Here is a 21,488-nt window from a genome sequence, read left to right on the forward strand (position 1 = left end):
TGTTGCTATTACATAAACGAATCAGGTCTAGTTGACACTAATATCCAAACCCTAAACCGGATTAAAACAGAACTAAAGAACTACAACACTCCCTTAACACCAGGTCCACCTATATGGTTATTACCGGTAGTGCAACAGATGCTCCCATTTCTCATCCCTATACTAATTCTCTGTCTTATCCTATGTTTGGACCCCCTTTTAATCAAATTTCTCCGAGCCAAAGTTCAAGAGATCATCCGTGTCGCCTTCAACCAGATGCTCCTACATCCCTACGTCCAGGTGCCAACCATAGACCCTCATGACAACACCCCCTGACAGCAGGAAGCAGCCGGACAGGCAACTGACGCCCCCAATCATCATAATCAATAAAAGGTTGGACTGTCTGGACGGAGGGAGAGGGAAACAAAGAACAAAGGTGACTAAGATGGCCTACTTCTGTGTTCTTCATCACCAACTTTTCCCGCGCGCAAAAATGTACCCAGCGCCCGGGAAGGTGCAGATCAACCCGGCATGCGCCACGTGACGTCAATCCCAAGAGACCGAGATTTACCTGGCTGCACCTACGGAACGCCCCCGGACACGCCTGTGTCCTGCCTATTGCCCTCCCACTCCCAGAAAAGCCGCTCCCGGCAGGCGCGCGGGGCGAACTTCCTTGGCCCCTCCTCCTACGCGGACCCAGGAACCTTGCCAGAGAACGACAGAGCGACTTCCTCGGCCTCCGCCGCCGGAGACCGGTGAACTTCGCCCTTTCTTCCTTCACATTGGCTAGCTAATAAAGTTTCCTTTTTTACCTTGCCGACTTGCCTTTTCTCTGGCACCTGCTTTGGTGGTCGCATTAAAACAAATCACTGACCAAGTGTCATCTGTTTTACTAGGATATAAGAAAATGGAAGTAATTTATAGTCCTCTAGTCAAAGGTAAATTCATCATATGAGCCTCTTCACTGATTTTTATTGGAATTTACTTTCTAGATGTGATTTGCTCAGAAATGCAGAAAATCGCATGGTTACCAACAGTGCTTCTTAAACTTTAATGTGTATTTTGTTCACTGGGGACCTTGTTAAAATGAAGATTCCAATTCAGTAGGTCTAGAGGTCAGCCTTACACTTTACATTTCTAAGAAAATCTCAGATGATAGCAATGTTGTGGGTTCTTGGACCAAATTTTGAGGAGCAAGATTATAGAATGTGACATGAAATATCATTTGTTTGTTTAGGTACAAAAACAGTCAATGAAGTCTGCCTTATTCATTATTGTTTCAGTAGTCAGCACAAGAATTGTTGTCACTCTTGACTGCTGGTATCTGGAAGGCAGAAATTCATAAAATATATTTCATTATGTATGTATTTTTAACATTAAAATCATTTTAAATTGCAAACGTGTAAAAGCAGAGTGAACAGTACAATGAACACCCATGTAGCTAACATCCAGTTTCAACAATTACCTAGTACACATTTCTTTTAAAATATGTTTTTACTTAGGAATTTTAGATTTACACAAATGTTGCAAAGATAGTAACAGCAGTTCCTTTCTCCGCTTTCCTCATATGTTAACATCTTAAATAGCTACTGTATATTTGTCAAAATTAAGAGATTAACATTGGTGCATTTAGTTAATGCACTGTTAACTAAATTCCATACTTTATTCTGATTTTACCATTTCCCCCACTACTGTTATTTTGCTGTTCCAAGATCCAATCTACCATTCCACACTGCATTTGGTGATCACATCTCCTTTATATCCTCTAGTTTTTTGATAGTTTCCCAGTCTTTGCTTCTCATGACCTTGATGGTTTTGAGGAATAATGGCCGAGTATCCTGCATAATGTCCTCCAATTTGGGTTTACCGGTTGTTTTTCTCATGATTAGACCAGTATTAGGCGTTTTTGGAAAGAACGTAACAGAGCTTAAGTGCCCTTTTTGTCACACCATACTAGCTGGTATGCAATATCCACATGACACCACGGGCTAAGGTACTGATTGCAGTTCTCTGCTGTAAAGTTACTATTTTTCCCTGTCCCTATTCCATTCTTTGGGAGTGAGTCATTAAGACTAACCCATCCTTAGGGCAGAGGGAAGCGGGGAAGATATTCTGCCAGATAAGACGCTTTAGTCTGAATTTCCTTATCTGTAACAGGAGAGTAATACATACTGTGGCAGACATTTTCAATTGTCTAGCTTATTGGCATTTTCTCTCATCTTCAGTGTTCATAAGACTCTATTTTGTACTCTCAGGTAGACCCTGCCTAGCTCATGGAGCTGAATGACTGGTATGACAAAGCAGGGTATGTATGCCTGTTTACTTTGATAGTGGCTGGTTTAGGCATAAATGTATAAGAGAATTTTGGCTAATGAGGTATCAGGAGACCCTACAAAAGATTCTCCTCACTGATTAAAAGAAAAGCGCATGCATAACCTCCCTATTTAAGTGCCTCTGGAGACTGCTGAGTGAGGAAGTGACATTTGGAATAGCTACAGCCATGCTGTGACCATGAGGGGAGAGCTAACGAAATGCTAGAGAAGCCAAACTGAAACCATAAAGGCTTTGAGTTACAGAATCATTCAAATCTGGACCAACTCTCTCTCTAGACCTTTTCTTATGAGATATTCAATATTCTTTTCTTTAACCTAGTTTTAGTTGGGTTTTGTTACTTGCATCTGATAGCCACCTAACTAGGACACATCCGTTTTGCAGGGCTGATGTGCAAATTAAAGAAATACATGAAATGTAACTATTACAGTGACTGGCATTCAATAAATAGAATTTATGAGACATTTCCTCAATTCTAAGTCTTGCATGGTCCTCATCTTAAAATTTCTGCAAGTTTGAATTAATTCATACCCTCAATTTCCTGAGCTTGTAGGATATGGTAAGTAACACAATATTCTTTTTTTTTTTTTTTGACTTTCGTCTTGATAATTTTTTTTTTTTTATTATACTTTAAGTTCTAGGGTACATGTGCATAACGTTTATATCATGTATAACTCCCCAATGCAATCCCTCCCTCCTCCCCCCTCCCCATGATAGGCCCCAGTGTGTGATGTTCCCCTTCCCGAGTCCAAGTGATCTCATTGTTCAGTTCCCACCTATGAGTGAGAACATGCGGTGTTTGGTTTTCTGTTCTTGTGATAGTTTGCTAAGAATGATGGTTTCCAGCTGCATCCATGTCCCTACAAAGGACGCAAACTCATCCTTTTTGATGGCTGCATAGTATTCCATGGTGTATATGGTAACACAATATTCTTACCCTGTGGGTTGCTTACATACTGGGGAGACAGACAAAGACAGACCAGGTTTTGGTAAGAGCTATAAAACAATTAAAACAGGGCCAGGATAGTACAGAATGGTTTGGAAGTGTGGAAAAACTCTCAGAAGGGGCTGCATCTGCACAGAGACCTGAATGGTATGAGGAGGCCAGTCAGGCAGAGCCCGGCAAAAGGAACGCCCAGACCATGCGGTGATGAATCACTGACGATGATGTCACAGGGATAATAGGCCAGTACCCAGTCAGGGAGAGGACTTCGGGTTTTATCCTGAGTGTGAGAGGAAGCCACTGGAAGCTTTTATGTTTGGAAATGATACAAATCAGTTTATGTTTGAAAAAGCTAACTGGTGCTACTGTACGGAGAACAGACCATAAAGGGGTAAGAGTAGGAGCGGTGCAATAGATAACACTAGCTTAAACCCTGGGGGTTGCAGTAAAGATGAAAGAAAGTAGATACCTCTAGTGTTTATTTTGAAGGCAGAGGCAACAGAGACCTGTGAATGGAATGAATGAGGGCGAATAGTCCAGATGACCCTTAGAATTTTGATCCGGAACACCTGGGTGAGTGAAGGCACCATTTCCAGAGATGAGACAGAATGGGGAGAGGGATGGGGTAAGCTGAAGGTGGGGCAGGAGGGGGGGGTGGTGTTGAGGGAGGGGTGAAATGGGAGGTAAGAGCTGTTTTTATGTGTTCTGTGTGAATGGCCTTTTGGATACAGGAGTTAGTAGCTCAGAAAAGAAGTTATGCCTGGAGATAAACATTTGGGAGTCATCAGTCGGTTTTAGTTACGGAACTGGGATGCATATTAGAGGTCTTGTACATCTTTAATGTAATGTTTCTTTTCTTCTCTCAAAAGGCTGGTATTAAATTGCTGAGCATCTAGGGTGTCAGTGTAACACAGGCAAGGCTAATCTGCTGTGAATCTGGACAGTGGCTATCAGGGGGCTCATAGGGACTGAAGGGAGCACAAGGGGCCTTCTGGGATGCTGGCAATCTGTTTCTTCATCTGGTTACTGGTGACACGGTGTTTTCAGTTTGTGAAGATTCAGTGCACTCGTGATATGTGCACTTTTCTGTATGGATGTTACACTAAAACATAAAAAATTGATGTGCATCCTAAAGTCAAGGTTGTCTTGGAATCTAGGTAATAGGGTTCTGCTATCTGCATTTTGATAGCACCTATTGCAGTAGCATGTTTTTAATAAGGTGTGATGGACTGAAATATTTGCTTCATTCACTGTATAAAAAAGAAAAGAGAACTGCACTAACATTTTGTCAATTGTGGAACTGTTTGTTTATTTGACTAAGCAAACAGTTAAGATCTCAGCCACTGCTTTCTAAATAATTTGGATCTGATTCCTGTATCTCACAGAACACATTCTTAATTTAGACCAATCGTTCTCCACTAGGGACGGTTTTGCCCTGCCCCGCTCCTCCTGCCACTGGGGATATTTGATAATTCTGGAGACATTTCTGGTTGTCAAACCAGGTTTAGGCTTGAGGTCGGGGAGATAAATGCCAGTGGCATCTAGTGGCTAGAAACCAGAGATGCTGTCAAACATCCTACAATGCACACGATAGCCCTTACAACTAAGTGTTATCTGACTCCAACTGGCAAAGTGCTGAGGTTAAGAAACCATGGCTGTGTTTCTCTGATTGGAAGCTACTGTAGTACCTAGGGTCAGGACAGTCATACAAGTTGCAGAGGACTGTGGAGATTCTGTACATCTCCAGTGGGCAGTATACTGCAAATAACATGAATGGAATAAGCAGAAACTTTCTGCCTTAGTCCTCCATTCCCACTCCCTGGCACTTTAAAAAAAAAACCTGTCCACTCTGTAAGTTTAAGTCACTTCCTGTGGGGATGCTGTAAAGGGGTTTCAAGCATCGGAAGGGTGGCTGGACAAGATGGCCGATATGGTTTCCTCCAAACACTAAATGTGTGACTTTTTTTCTCACTAGGAACTTGGTGACAGAAAAATGTCACCTGCAACATGCCTTTAAGACTGACGAGGAAAAGTAAGCTGCTAGTTCCTGTATCCAAAGCAGTGTTTTCAGATGAACCAAAAAATTCTGCAAAAGCTTTTCTAATTTGCTAACTGTAAAAAAGTTACTTTATTTTAACTAGTTTTGCTGCTTTGAAAAACATGTAAAACATTTCCTACCATTGGATCCTGCACATCTTATAAAAACTGGACTTCCTGGTATCTGGCAAAAGATTTTTTTTTTTTGCAGAGGCATGAGGGAATACCAAACAGCATCAATCAATGTAGTCGTTGTTTTCAAGGTCAGCACTTTTACAAAAGACTTTCTGTTCTGAAGTCACCTTGATGAGTTTAAACACGAAGAATCCAGGGGGACTCATGAGTCACGGGATGGCAGCTCCTCCTGGCTGACAGGTTCTCTATCAGAACTCTTTCCTTTAAAGTAGAGAATCTTGAAGTGTTCAGTGGTTTTACGGTGAGGTAATCCCTTAAACTTTAATAACTCAGACTAAGAGATATCTTATTAAAAATGGATGTAGAGAAATACAAATTAGTTTAAAACATTATTTCAACTTTGAGTCCCTATAATGGCTTCTAATGTCCATTCAGTGAGAAATTACTAGAAGGTAAGCAGTGTGCTCAACAGACTATCTTTAGAACTCAAACACAGAGGACGTGACACTTGCCAGTGGTTCTTTAAATTCATGCCCATCTCAGGCCCATCATCTAACATCTGTGTTATTTTCTTTCCTTATGTTACTCAACCTTCCAACCAGGCAGAATGTTTTATAACTCTTTTGTTTCTCCCTTTTATTGTACAGGAGGTCAAATCAAAAACTGCCCAGAAGATCCCTGGTTTATCCCCAATTCATTCTTAAAGAGTTTTCAACTTTGGCTGAAATAATCTGAAAGAAATAAAATGAGATAAAATAAAGGGAGTGGATGCCACTTGTTTATTTCCTCCGGTCACACATCCTGATTTTTCTATTTGTATTGGCAGAGCTGGTGGTCTGGTCTGCAGTAGTCTCTGTAGCCACAAAGAAGGCTCTGTAGTCTATAGTCATAGAAATGTACACATTCAGAAGAGTTCCAGTGACCCAGTGCAGTCACGGTGGACCAATGATTTTGGTGATCTGCTCTGATAAATCTGACGTGGGTCAGGTTTATGTTAGAATTCACCTACTGCACTTTTTTCTTCTTAATCTTATTTTGGGGATGGGAGGAAGAAAAGGCAGTTTTTATAAAATTTATTTTAAGGCTAACCAGCACAACTTATTTAGAAAATTCCAACTTAAAAGTCCAACTTACAGATGATCTAGACATTTCTATATTCCTATAGCAGTCTCACTCAACAGCTGATTTAAATACGTAATTGTATTTTTCACAATTGCTAATTTTTAAAAAAAGAGCAATATTTTGAACTTTCAATTTTTGAACTCTGAATTTGAACGTTAGATAATAATAAATATTTTAAATCTGACAGTAATAAAGTATATGACTTAATCAAAATCTTTCACCTGTTCTTGGGATGTTTGGGCTAATCTGAATGTAACAAATATGATTTTAGGTGAGTCATATTGAAGTTAGTTACAAAGAGGAAGACAGTTTCTTTGAAAACTTTTTATTAACTCATAGAATTTTAAAACATGCATTTAGCAATGCTTTGCTACACTTGACTTGTTCATGCATGCTGTGAATTCTTATTTCGGGTAAAGTTTGGTATATTCATGGACAGTTCCTATTTTTTCCCTTGGCATAGGGCTTTTTAATATTTAATCTTCTTTTCTACTCCATTTATTTTTATTTTCTAATTGGGATGTGAACAGTGGTTTACAAGCTTGAGTAGCATTAGAATCACCTTGATAAAACACAGATTACTGAGTCCCGCCTTAGAGTGTCTGACTCAGTAGGTCTGGATGGGGTCCAAGAATTTGTATCTAACAAGTTTCCTGGGGATGCTGATGCTGCTTGGTCCCAAAGGTGGGACCACCCTTTCGGAAACCACTGTGTAAAATCACATGGCAGCATAGGAAAGGGAAGAGGAGAGCCTGGATAATTCATAAACTGGATAATGAGCCCCTAGTTACGGAGAGACGTGTGAAAAGATGTGTTCTAAATCAGGCAATTCAGGCTGGGCTCAGTGGCTCATGCCTGTAAGCTCGCACCTGTAAGTTCACACCTGTAATCCCAGCACTTTGGGAGGCAGAGGTGGGTGGATCACTTGTGGTCAGGAGTTCAAGACCAACCTGGCCAACACAGTGAAACCCCATCTGTACTGAAAATACAAAAATTAGCCAGGGGTGGTGGTGCATGCCTGTAATCTCAGCTACTCGGGAGGCTGAGGCACAAGAATCACTTGAACCCAGGAGGCAGAGGTTGCAGTGAGCCGAGATGGCGCCACTGCACTCCAGCCAGAGTGACAGAGTGAAACTCTGTCTCAAGAATAAATAAAATAAAATAAAATAAATCGGGCAGTTCAGTAACTGTGAATTCTCCTCATCACAAAAAGATTTTTCATTTTACAAGTATTCATCAACTACAATTGAATTGCTTTAGGTAGTGTTTTCCCTGGTTTATACCTCTTCTTCTAGTTCAACTTTTACTGGTCCTAAGCATTTGTCAATTAAAAAATACTTTACCATTTTATGGTGTTGGGAAAACTGGCTAGCCACATGCAGAAAACTGAAACTGGACCCCTTCCTTATACCTTGTACAAAAATTAACTCAAGATGGATTAAAGACTTAAATGTAAGACCTAAGACCATAAAAACCCTAGAAGAAAACCTAGGCAATACCACTCAGGACATAGGCATGGGCAAGGACTTCATGACTACAACACCAAAAGCAATGGCAACAAAAGCCAAAATTGACAAACAGGATCTAACTAAACTAAAGAGCTTCTGGGCAGCAAAAGAAACTATCATTAGCATGAACAGGCAACCTACAGAATGGGAGAAAATTTTTGCAATCTATCCATCTGACAAAGGGCTAATATCCAGAATCTACAAGGAACTTAAACAAATTTATCAGAAAATAACACTCAACCCTATCAAAAAGTGGGCGAAGGCTATGAACAGACACTTCTCAAAAGAAGACATTTATGCAGCCAACAAACATGAAAAAAAGCTCACCATCACTGGTCATTAGAGAAATGCAAATCAAAACCACAATGAGATACCATCTCATGCCAGTTAGAATAGCAATCATTAAAAAGTTAGGAAACAACAGATGCTGGAGAGGATGTTAAGAAATAGGAAGGCTTTTACACTGTTGGTGGGAGTGTAAATTAGTTCAACCACTGTGGAAGACAGTGTGGTGATTCATCAAGGATCTAGAACCAGAAATACCATTTGACTCAGCCATCCCATTACTGGGTATATACCCAAAAGATTATAAATTATTCTACTATAAAGACACATGCACATGTATGTTTACTGTGGCACTATTCACAATAGCAAAAACTTGGAACCAACCCAAATGCCCATCAGTGATAGACTGGATAAAGAAAATGTGGCACATATACACCATGGAATACTATGCAGCCATAAAAAAGGATGAGCTCATGTCCTTTGCAGGGACATGGATGAAGCTGGAAACCATCATTCTCAGCAAACTATCACAAGAACAGAAAGCCAAACACCGCATGTTCTCACTCATAAGTGGGAGCTGAACAATGAGAACACATGGACACAGGGAGGGGAACATTACACACTGGGGCCTGTTGGGGCTGGGGGGGGAGGGGAGAGATAGTATTAGGAGAAATACCTAATACAGATGATGGGTTGATGGGTGCAGCAAACCACCATGGCATGTGTAAACTTATGTAACAAACCTGCACGTTCTGCACATGTACCCCAGAACTTAAAGTATAATTTAAAAAAAAAGAAAAACAATACTTTTTCTTTTCATTGAAGTCATTGTTGGGTTGCTGAAACAAGCAAACCTAACTAAAATACAATTTCAATTCAAAATAGCATTTATTAAATGACTAGAAATGTAAAAAAAAAATACTGTTTCACTGGTAGGTGTTTTCTGTAATGGCCACAAATGCTTTTGGAATTAGGCAAAATATAAATAAACCTGTACAACAGACTTCACAAAATTTGATAAACAAAAAGTGTAGGCTATTTCCACTTTTTTGCCGCAGTATATTCCTGACACTACACTGAAAAGTAAAATGAAGACAATGATTTCTTTTCACCGAGAAGTTTAAGAAAACCAAGAGCTTCAGACTGTCTTTTTTAACCATTAGATGGCACTGGCCTGTCAGCAAGGCAAACTGCAGGAACTACCAGAAATTAACCCACAGGAGACTCCAAGGTCCAAAGTGGGAAGCAAGCATTTCATTAGTCTCAAATAAGTGGATCAGCAAAGTTGAAGAGAGTGAAAATCAAGGGCTTTAGAAAGTTGTATGTACAGTTTAGCAGGACTATCTCTCTGAAATGAGGTAAATCTTAATTTACATTTCTTCTCTTTTTCCTCTCTAGAATGATTCTAATTTGCAGTGAAATTAATTACCTAGTTCCAGAAGTTCAGACCTTATTGATGACTCACTGTAGCAAACTGCTGTAAGGGGAATTCTCAATGATGTCTCTGGATTGACAGGCATTTGGTGCCAGGTGAACCTGGGTTTGATTCAATTTCACCCATTATTAACTTTCACTAAATCCAGTGACTGGCACACAGCAGATATTCAAAAAATGTCAAGTTCTTGTCCTTACACTCCTTTCTCCACTGTAAGCTCCAGGATTGCAGAGGGCAGTTCACATGCCCTTAGAAGACTATTGGTCATATAGTGGATGCCCAATTTGTGACTGCTAAATGCATAAAAGTTAAACAAAAATGTACGACTTGGCCGGGTGCAGTGGCTCACGCCTGTAATCTCAGCACTTCGGGAGGCCAAGGCAGGCCAGATCACGAGGTCACGAGATGGAGACCATTCTGGCCAACATGGTGAAACTTTGTCTTTACTAAAAATACAAAAATTAGATGGGCGTGGTGGTGTGCACCTGTAGTCCCAGTTACTCGGGAGGCTAAGTCAGGAGGATCGCTTGAACCTGGGAGGTGGAGGTTGCAGTTAGCTGAGACTGCACCACTGCACTCCAGCCTGGTAAAAGAGAGAGACTCTGCCTCAAAAAAAAAAAAAAAAAAAAAAAAAAAATTACTACTCAACCCACCTGGGCATTAAATAATTCTCTTAAACACATGAAATTCATATCATTATTCCAGCTTTTCTAAACATAGAAAGATACTTTAACTGAGGTTTTTAAAGAATACATCTGTGCCCAAGGCAGTTAGCTAGTTTATAGATAAAAGATACAAATATCTTGCTCTGAAGAAGCTTACAGTTTAATAGGAGGCTCAAACTACTATGAGGTAGGAAACCTTAATTGTATAACTGACGGCCATAAAAATAGTTCTGGGGAACTCAGAAAAGGCAAGATTACTTCCTTGTGGGGAATTCAGGAGAGGTTTAGCAAGGCGATAGCAATGGTCTTGGCCTTGGAAATGGAAGATAATCTGTTTCTGTGCATATAGGAGGAAGGAAAACGCACAGATGAGAGACTGCATGTGCCAGAACATGGAGATATTTGGACAAAAAATGAGAAGTAGTGTAGTTTGGCACCTAGATCTATACAATGGTGGCAAGTAGAAAATAAGGACAAAGGCCGGGCGCGGTGGCTCACGCCTGTAATCCCAGCACTTTGGGAGGCCGAAGCGGGCGGATCACGAGGTCAGGAGACTGAGACCATCCTGGCTAACAGGGTGAAACCCCGTCTCTATTAATAATACAAAAAAATTAGCCGGGCATGGTGGCAGGCGCGTGTAGTCCCAGCTACTTGGGAGGCTGAGGCAGGAGAATGGTGTGAACCCGGGAGGCGGAGCTTGCAGTGAGCCAAGATCATGCCACTTCTCTCCAGCCTGGGCGACAGAGCAAGACTCCATCTCAAAAAAAAAAAAAAAGAAAAAGAAAAGAAGGACAAAGGGTTGAGCTGAGGTTCTTCACTGATCTTATAAGGAGTGGAGAGTCATTGCCAGCTTCTCATTAGGGAGACTATGTCGCTAGTGATTCTGAAAGATTTTCTGGCAGTACCGTGCAAGATAAAAGGCAGGAGACAGTTCAGAGATTAAAGTACTAAGTCAGGGAGATGGAATGAGGAACAGCATCAGGGGAATGGCAATGAGATAGACAGGTAGAAGTAGGAGACTTTATGGGGACAAAAATCCTTGGCAATGCCCTGTGTGGGGATAACAGGGAAGGAATCAGAGGGTGTCAAGGTTTTCAGTCTGAGTAGCTAGAAAGATGCAATTCCCAGAGCACAGACTGTAGACATGTTAAGCTTAGGTCCTCGGGAAAGTATTTGAGTAGGGAGGAGAGATGCTAGGTAACACAGAGCAGGGCAGTGTGGCTCAATGACGGGCATGGACTGCCTGGCCGCTGGGGACGTTCTCAACATCCACACACACACTGTCCTAACGGCAGCATCCTCTTGGTCACTGCCATTCTCTCCCACCCCTACTTGATGTCTCCTAGTGATATATGTACTGTGTACCCCTGCACCTGCCCCATTGGGCTTAGCCAGAAAAAAAAGGGGTGAGAAGCACTGCAGGTTCCTGTAAGTGAAAGGAACCCCAGAATACTGAGGAAGCAAAGGAAGGTGATATCTGAACAAGAAATGATATGATTAATGATGTTAAAAGGAGATGATGACTGAGCTAGTACCCTTGCCCAGTTTCTCAATAAGCACTTTTGGGGTCTAAGGAGACTGGATCATTAAAATGAGGCAGTGGGTATCAAACATTTAGTTTAATGTTTTTGTTTGCATTGTAGGGGGCTTGAAAGAGTGGTTAGATGGAGGTGTTTTAGAACAAGGGAAATCTAAACGGTCTCATCTCCTCTCATCTCCATCCAAAACACTCCCCAGTCAGCCAGTTGGCAACTTCTTGACTGATGAAAATAATGCACAGTCAGGCGTGATTTCGAGGTGAGACCTGGAACAGGGCTTGGCACAGAGTAGGTGCTCAATATTTGTTGAGTGGATGAATGTGTCAAGGTGTAATCAACCCAAGAGATATTTGCCTTTCAAAAGAGGGTCCAGACAAGTAAAATAAATCCCTACTTAGAACCTCTTACTATTTGCCTATCACTGTTTCTCAATGTGGGTGCTATAAGCATTTTGGATAGAAAAATTCTTCACATGTGCCCAATTCTGGAAGGTTCTACAGAATGTAGGAGTCTTAGTGTCCCTGGGCTTCGGGAACTAAATACCAGGGGCATCCTCAGGCACTGTGACAACCAAAATGCCTTCCCACCCCTTTGGCTCCCAAACCAATCTCCCTATGGCAGCCAGGCTGCTTCTCCCTCCCAGGTACCCCATGATCTCTGGGCTTTTCTGCCTGGCTTTGATCTCAGCTTACCAAGTCCTCAATGCCTCTTGCCTCTCTTTTTAACCAGGCAAAATTACACTTAATCACTCAAATCCTATAAAATCCTATCTCTTCTTTCTTGACCCTTTCCTGACCATCTCAACCAAAGCCCATCTTTTCATTTATTTAGTGATGTGAATACCTCCCTAAAAACACTTCCTTGGCAATTAGCTTTTTTGGGCTTCTGTTGGCTTGAAGGCCTATCTTCCTATACATTCTTCTGTCTCACTTTCTATGTTCAAGCAACAATGAACGTTTAGGTTCCTCTGCAGAACCACGAACTGTTGTTTTCAGGCCTTTGTAGATGCTCTTCTCTCTACCTAGAATCTATTTCTCTTCTTATCATCTCATTAATTTATAATTATTCTCAGATACTAGCTGGGATACCCAGTGCTGAGACAGTTGCTCCTTCTGTAGGCTCCATGGTATTATGTTTCTCTATTATTACTCTTCTTACTCTATTGTTACCCATTTGGAAGTTAACCATTTACTCGCTGCACCATTCATTAGACTGTAAGCACCATGTGGGCAGAACATGTCTGTCTTTTTCATAGTTCCCCAGTGTTTAGCACATTGCCTAGCATCAAGCAGGGATTCACTAAATAGGGGTCATGTGTGTTTAGTTTCTTTTCTTATGGACATTTCTCATCTCACTATAGACCGTGGTATGAATTCTGTTGTTCCAGCTCCTTCACTCTAATCACCAAGCTTTGCATATGATAAAAACTTAATAAAAAACAAAACTGAGAAGATAGTTTTTCATCATATACAGACTATACATTTAAAAGCTGTTATCAAAGCTACTGAAATCTGTGACAGTGAAAGGGGAAAAAAGCTGTAATTAAAAATTGCTCAAATAGATCTAAAAGTCCTTTATGCTTTCAACTAAAGTTCCTTCCTTCCTTTCTTCCCTCCTTCCTTCCTTCTTTTTTTTTTTTGACAGAGTCCCCCTCTGTCACCCAGGCTGGAGTGCAGTGGCACAATCTCGGCTCACTGCAACCTTTGCCTCCCAGGTTCAAGTGATTCTCGTGCCTCAGCCTCCTGAGTAACTGGGACTACAGGCATGCGTCATCACACCCGCTAATTTTTTGTATTTTTAGTCGAGGCGGGGTTTCACCATGCTGGCCAGGCTGGTCTCAAACTCTCTGACTTCAGGTGATCCGCCCACCTTGGCCTCCCAAAGTGCTGGGATTACAGGTGTGAGCCACCATGCCCAGCCTAAAGTTTCTAATTTTAATTACAATTTGGCAGTTTTCAAAAATACCAATCTGTATTCAATGTGTAATTTTTCCCATATAAATTTTTCTATGTCATAAACTATTTTGCAAAATATAGACCAGTAATTCTCATGCTTACAACTGTCTGACAATTAGATCAATTGGGAAGTTTCTATAAATACATATTTATATTGTAGTGAGCCTGCCCCAGGGCTCACTACACCCACATACCACAGAATATTAGCCTTGGAAATTTTAATCTAGCTTATCGGGGATTTCTAATAATCAGAGAGAATGTAGACCAATGAATGCTCATGTCTTTTTGTAAAGTACTTGCCTTAAGTTATAATTAAAGAAAATTTTTGTTAAGAGCTGCCACTTTCCCATTACCTACTAACTTTTAGAAACAAAAACCACTAAGAAATCCATGTTTCTAAAATCCTTGGATATGATAATTGATTATTCTTATGGCTTCAATATTCACCATCTAATTTATACTTAAATGTATTATTTGTGTTATTCAGTTGTATATTAGAACACTAAGCATAACTCTGATATTATTGATAATTTATAGATAGTTGAATCTACTTGTTATGGATCAAATTATGACCTCTAAAAGATAACATATTGAAGTACTAACCACCAATACCTCAGAATGTGACCTTATTTGGAAATAGGGTCTCTGCAGATTTAACCAAGTTGAGGTCATTATTTTGGGGTATAATCCAGTACAACCGATGTTCTTATAAAATGGGGAAATCTGGAGAAGGACACAGACATGCACAGAGGGAAGACGATATAAAGAGACAAAAGAGAGAATGCCATGTGCAGATGGAGGATTGGAGTAATGAATGCACCTACAAGAGGAGGAATGACAAAGATTGCCAACAAACCAGCACACACTTGGAAGAGGAAAGGAAGGAAACTGGTTTCAGAGGGAGCATGGCCCTGCCCACACCTTGATTTTGGATTTCTAGCCTCTGGAACTGTGAGATCATACGTTTTTGTCATTTTAAGCCACCCAGTTTTTAGCACTTTGTTACAGCAGTCCTAGCAAACTAACACCCTACTAAATATGGCTGCTCACAGTGTGATCTGCTGCCATTGAATCCTTAAAATGTAGTTTGACTTCAAAGCACAAGCTTCATTCATCGAACCCAAACTTGAAGCAACCATCAGGAAATCTCTCACCCACGAGCCCTCCTTGGCAATTTGGCGAGGCCTCTGAACCCCTTCTCAGATTAATGATTTCAAATTTATAAAATAAAATACAGGGGATTATCAATGAACCCAATTATATTGAAATAGTTATCAGCATTTTAAAAATACCAATTTGTGATGCAGCAATATCATGTATTTTGTTATTAACGTATCAAGTAAAAGATCTAGTAGAAAGTCTATTAGTGATGTTGAGAATAAACAATATTTTGAGATCACCATAAGAAGATAGAAAGGTATTTGTGAATTCTATTGTGATAGTCACAGCTACTGCTCACACTACTATGGCAGTGTCTTCCCCACACTCATCATTTAAAGAAATACTAAATTTCAGTCAGAAGGTAGTTAAAATATATATGTAATTAATTCCTTGCCATCTCTAGGAACCCCTTGAATTCTATCTGTGAACCATTTGGGAGTCAACGGATTGCAGACAAAGAACGCTTGAAGAGGAAACATTCTCTAATGTTACTCAGAAAATTATTTCTTTTTCCCATTTTGATACAGCTGGCCTAAATGTGTGATAACTATGTGGGTGACACAGCTACCTTCTGGTGTGTCTCCCTGTATGCTGAGGAAAGCAAAAGGCCACGTGTCATAGACTCCACTGCAGGCTTCACTCTGAATGGGGTTTGGGTTCAATCAGTATTTACATGCGATTTGAAAGAAGGAAGTCAAACAGAGCTCTGTGCCTGCAGTTTTTCCTGGCAAGCAGATGTGGATATAAAGAGCTGGGTTCTTTGTAGTCATCTTACTATGGCTCTAGTTATTAGATTCGTGAACACCAAGAGGCAAGGTACAAGCATCCATGTTGTTATGCATCCTAGCAGATGTGGCATGCATGGGTCTGCAGGTGGTAGCGAAAGTAGCACCCTGATCACAGCAGTTTCCAGACTGTGGGAGTGGCAGTGCAGTTCCTGGTCACAGGAGAGGCAGCAGCTCCCTAAGCAGTGTGGCACTGCTGTGTGGCTTTGAAGTCATTACTGACAGCTCAAATGGGAGTCTTCTCAATCCTTCCTACACTTAGGTAGTCAGTTTAGTGCCCCGAAATAAATCTATTCTTACTTTAAATAGAGTAAATTCCGTTATCTGCAACTGAACTCTGACCTAACAGACTACAATTTATATTCCTTCCAGTAAAGGACCTGTTTCCTTGGCAACTACTTCTGTCAGATGAGTTGTTTTCCTTTTTTTTTTTTTTTTTTTAACCAAAAAACTACAACTGCAAACACACTGAGGGTAAAATGCTGCATTGCCCACTATTCTCTGGACAAAAATAAACATATTCAAATTTATACTGCAGAAAGTTTTATAGAAAATACATAGAACAGTCCAAGAATTTGGCTCCTGTTCCATTGGCTATAGTCACTTTCTAAAGATGTTTATTACTGCCCAATAAGGTAAAAGTATCAAATTGCTAAAGTGAAAGATATGCCTAGTTTGTTAACCTGCTACTCTGTGAGTGTACAAATTGGCCCGATTGCTATATTATTTGAAGATTAAAGGTCTTTTGTTTTCATATACGGAAAGAATATGTAACTCTCAAAGTGAGCTAGGTGTCATACTAGCTTGGAAATTCTTCTTAACCCAGGAAACATCAAGGTGAGAGGATTAGTTGTTTTGGCATCCCGGAGGCTAAAAACGAAGCCCCAAATCATGTTTTAGAAAAGTTTTGTCAACCGAATGAACTTTCATTGAAAGTTACCTCAAACACCTGGTAAAACGAAATGGATAAATAGAACATGAAAATGAACTGTGTGCTAGGCCTGGACGTCCTAATTATCATGCTGTTCCACCTGAAAGTTCATGGAAATCTCTAGACTGGATTTAGTCACGCCTTTTTCCGTTTTGAGACACACACACACACGATTTTCTTCCATATCACACCAAAACTCTAGGATAGACGGGCTCATGTTTTGAACTTTGAATACAGTGAATGTATTTGCGTTTTTAATTATTACATAAGAAAACAGTATGATTTTGCATCTGATCTCTGTAAACACATATTTGTGAACTGTCTGGAAGGTGAACTCACACCTATATTTGCAGAATAACTGTCCACTTTATTAAAACCCATTTAGTAAACCCCTATCAGCGAGATACATACGCGCAACCACTTAAACAAACAGAAAACTAACAGTTTAAAATCCAATTTGAGCATAAGAACTCTAGATCCAGGGACTGAACGTCGTCTCCGGGTGGTGAGGGGTGGGGCGTGGGGGAGGGGGCGCTACACTTCCATTTTCTGTAACTTTTTAAATGAATAAGTCTTCCAACTATTACATAGGTTTATTATCTTAAATACTGGAAAACTTTTGAAACACCGACTCCATGAACTTTAAGTTAAAACTATATCTGGGTGATCCACTTGTAAGTTAAGCTTTGTAAATTACACCTTTTTAAAAAAACAAACTACTTTTAGCCAACTTTTTGCACTCTAAGAATACAAGTATGTTCCTGGTTTCCCCAGTGCACTGGCTTGTGTCGGCGGCTAGAGGAGCTGGGGAATCCTAGGGAAATTCAAGGAACGTGGAAGAGGCGCGAGGTTGTTCCCTACTGCCCCCAGGTTTCTCATCCCGGAGACTCTAAACAAAGCCCCCGACCCCCAGGGCTCACTACACCCGCACACCACAGAAAAGGGCGCTGGCGACCGGGTGACGCGAGAAGGAAAACACAACTTCGACAGGTCACAACCTACTCTCCTGGCTCCAGCCAAGAGGTTTTTCCGAAGCCCCAGGTCGGATCTCGCCGCAGCCTGCCCGGCCCTTTCCCACCTCGGGCAGCAGGAGGGAGCGCCGGGCTGGCGGCCGGGCGGGTAACGCGCACAAGGGCGGCGGGCAAGTCTGGGCGCGAGCTCTAGACCTTGCCCACCGACGCCCTCCCCCGCGGTGGCTCCCCTGCCCCGCTCGCGGCACTTACCAGGAGAAGCAGCAGGGCGTACGCGCGTCCCGGGCTCCGCGCCATCGCACCCTCGCCTCCGCCTCCCGCCGTTGCACCGCTCCGCGCCGCCGCCTGCCCCGAGCGCGCACTCGGCTCCTCCCTGGCCCCGGCCCCCACCAGCCCCGCCAGCCCGGCCACCCTCTCCCTCCCCGCCCCGAGGCAGTCTTCCCCGTGGCTGCCGCGCGGCCCAGCCCAGCCCAATCCTAAGGCGCGGCTCCAGGTGTGGCCGCTGCGAGAAAATGGAGCCCGGGGCCGGCCCGGGCCGCTCTTACAGAGGTGGGGAGTTCCGCAGAGGAGGGAGGCGCGGGGTGGACTCCCGCCCCCTCGCACTCGCACCTGGGACCGTGACGTCCTTGGGTTGGGGCCTGTGGGTGGCTGGCCCCGCCCCGCCGTTCTTTCCTTCCCGACCCCCTCCTCTCTGGAGAATGGCGGGAGGAGAGAGCCTCCTGGAGGGGCTCGACCTTGGTAGCGCGCGTATTGCAGGGCCCCGGCCCAAGGACAAAAGCTCCACAGAGCAGAGTCCTGCGGAACTAACCTGCCCAGTGGCTGCGGGGCCAGGACGCCCAGCACCGCCCAAAGGTCCCGCGCTTTGCGACTGTGCTTTGGGCCCGGAGCGCAGGTGGCACTGGTGACATGGGGACCCGCGTTCTCTGGGAAGCTGCGACCGCGGTGCGTTCGGCCCCCTCTCAGGGAGCGGAGGTTGTGGAGCAGAATTTCAGATGGCTGTCTCCGCAAAGGCTGCTCTTCCCTACAGCCCTTCACTGCTTCCAGCAGGTTTGCAGCTTATCTGGCTCAGGGAGAAACAATCACCAGAGGTCAAAAAGGCCAATTCTTGGCCTGGGAGAAAACTCTGGGTTTTACGGGAAATATATACTCTTTGATATGATTTACAAATTCTATTACACCACTAGCTAGATCAGTGGCCTGCTCAGTTTCCATATCTGTCAAATGGGATTAATACCGACCAACGCACAGGGATGTTTTGAGAACGAAATTGGAAAACCTTATGTAAAGCATTCTGCAGTGCCCAGAACTTAAGCGTTCAATAAATAATTGTTAAAATTAGAACAGTATGATTGCGAGGTAAGATGTTACATTGAAATCTTCTTGAAAAGCAGAAACTTAGTATGGGCATCCAAACACTAGAATCAGCTCCGGATTAGGAAACTTCTAAGAAATGTAACGATTGGAAGTAGCTGACGAGCCTATTGTTCTGTGCGGGCAAGGGAGAAGAAAAGACACACACACACAATACCTTTAAGGGTAAACAACCTTTATCCCAATTACATGGCAATGCGGATATAACAAGCGAATCATATACTAAGCAAATTGCAATGGGAAGGGGAGAAGGGAAACGATATATTTATATTTACACTCACCAGACTGTGGAGCATTTGCCACAGTCTGGCAAATTTCCCGGTTGCTACCAGACTGGGAAGCAACAGCCTGGGCTCCAGAGTCGGATACTGCACTCACCAGACTACAGAGGATTCTCATGAAGTTTCTGCATGCTCTGGGACCCTAGCTCTTTTTGTTACCAGTTGTTTGGCATGAGACCCAGTGACAAGGGCCCTTCCCGACTGGGCTCAAGGAACACAAAAAGATCAACTTGTTTTTGCGATTGTCTGTTGTTTATCAACAACTAACAAATAGGAATAGATTAAATAGAGATTTCTTTGAAACAGAGCTGGATGAATTCCTCAAGGGGCTCACACCACCTGTTCCGGGACTGGGCGACTATTGTTCCTGTCCATGTTCAGTTGAGTTCAAATTTAATATTTAACTTTTCCTCCACGTTCAGCTTCAATTTGATCATCAATTGCAGGAAAATACCCCTACAGATACATGGGGAAGGCATAGTTGATCTAGATTACAGATACAGGGTAAACACAGGAGAATTAAAAGCAAAATTAATAACCACACCCACCATGGCTTTGCAAGGAGAGTAATCTTGTGAGAATTGTCAGGGATATACCCCTAACATCCAGTATGCAGTAAGGCGCAAACCCCTCCTTGGGTTGCAGTAAGCGTATCTAATGCCATTCCATTTGCAACACAACAGTCCGCAGCTGAGCAGATTCATCTGATAACAACATACGTCCAGTGCTACTATCATTAAGAGCTTTTCTTAGACGTAAGCTTAATATTTTAATTTGTTGCTGAAGCAGGATTACATCGGCCGCAGGGGAGAATACTGTGATAGGGTACCACCCCTAGGGAGTCAGGTGCACTCGTAACCAGGGATGTTTGTGAGCATCTAGATTACTGGGGAGGGCACTATTATCCCGGATGGTGAATGGAATGAATGGCCATCCCCAAATGCATCTTCCCCATCCAATGTGAGGGCAGGTATTGCCACCTATAGGATCCGCATACCCAGAGGGCCCCCCCAGGGGACAGCAATGGAGTTACTGTAATCATAATGTACTCATGTGTTATGAAAGTAGGAAAGAGATTGTGTTTCACTGGGGATAATGTTGATTTGGAGCATGTGTTGACAGTGTCTGGCCGTAGAAACCCCAGAGCACCAAGCCTTGGTTTGGTCAAAGAAAGTCCAGGTTGGATTGCAAGTGGTGTTGTTGTGGTCCCATTTGTAGCGACATAGTCATTCAGAAATGTTAGCAAGGAGGAATCTCCAAGGTAGCCCATTCCCAGCAGCAACTCAACGCATAGCCAACATAGACTGCGGTTGGTTTCTTCTGCAGCGGTGGCTACCCAGTTGATGAATTTAATCTTGGCCTCAGACACAAAGACACAGGTGCTGACCATTAGTAGATAGGTTATTCCCTGTGATAACAAAAACGGAGGGGAATATGATGTTGTTTCTCATCTTTAGGAAATTGTACTCTTCTTCATTTTCTGCTCCTATAGCTACAAGGTCACCAGTCTTAAGGGTGGGACCTGATGGATACTGTACCCAAATTTTGGCTCCAGGATTTTGGCTCCAGGATCTGAATTCCCCAGTTCTGTATGTAGCCTCTGTTGGGGCAGAGATTTCCTCGGGGGTAATTGTTGACAAGGTTCCACTAACAATTGAGCAACCAGCATCTGAGGTTTTATAGCAAAAGAATCTGGAGTGGTATTGTATAAAATGACCTTTAACTCTCCCTGGTAATCACTATCAATTATACCATACATTATAAAGCCTCTCATTGCAAGTCTTGAACATGTTGTAATCCATTCATCCGCATTCAAGTTTGCAATTATGGTGGAAATTTTGGCCTGTTGATCTGCCTGCTGATGAAATAGTCTTTCAAGAGAAAACAGAGACGCATGAGCATCAACATGGAAAACAGTGATAATGGTAGTGTGTGCCAGGATTCAGATGTCTTCCCCGTATTGTTTACCCCAAACCTCTTTGTTCCCAATTAACCATTTGTTTTGTTACCATTGGGGCATCCAGGTAGGAAGAACATTTGCTACTGACCAAGAGT

The 21,488-nt window shown here is 42.4% G+C and overlaps 1 protein-coding gene and 1 long non-coding RNA gene across 2 annotated transcripts in view; one reads left to right on the top strand and one right to left on the bottom strand.

The window, feature by feature from the left end:
* Positions 1-18,687, bottom strand: part of DSG2 (desmoglein 2) — a 67,178-nt gene extending 48,491 nt beyond the window's left edge. The window contains 1 exon segment of the mRNA XM_033178059.1: positions 18,034-18,687. Coding sequence (XP_033033950.1) covers positions 18,034-18,078 — 45 coding nt within the window. The 5' untranslated portion in view covers positions 18,079-18,687.
* Positions 3,512-6,186, top strand: LOC117064018. The gene is made up of 3 exons (XR_004429223.1): positions 3,512-3,644; positions 5,229-5,553; positions 6,073-6,186. It is a non-coding gene; the product is annotated as an uncharacterized LOC117064018 (long non-coding RNA).
* Positions 18,688-21,488: the final 2,801 nt, after the last annotated feature.

The sequence above is a fragment of the Trachypithecus francoisi genome, unplaced genomic scaffold, assembly GCF_009764315.1.
Source record: "Trachypithecus francoisi isolate TF-2019V2 unplaced genomic scaffold, Tfra_2.0 Lachesis_group19, whole genome shotgun sequence".
Lineage (NCBI taxonomy): Eukaryota > Metazoa > Chordata > Mammalia > Primates > Cercopithecidae > Trachypithecus > Trachypithecus francoisi.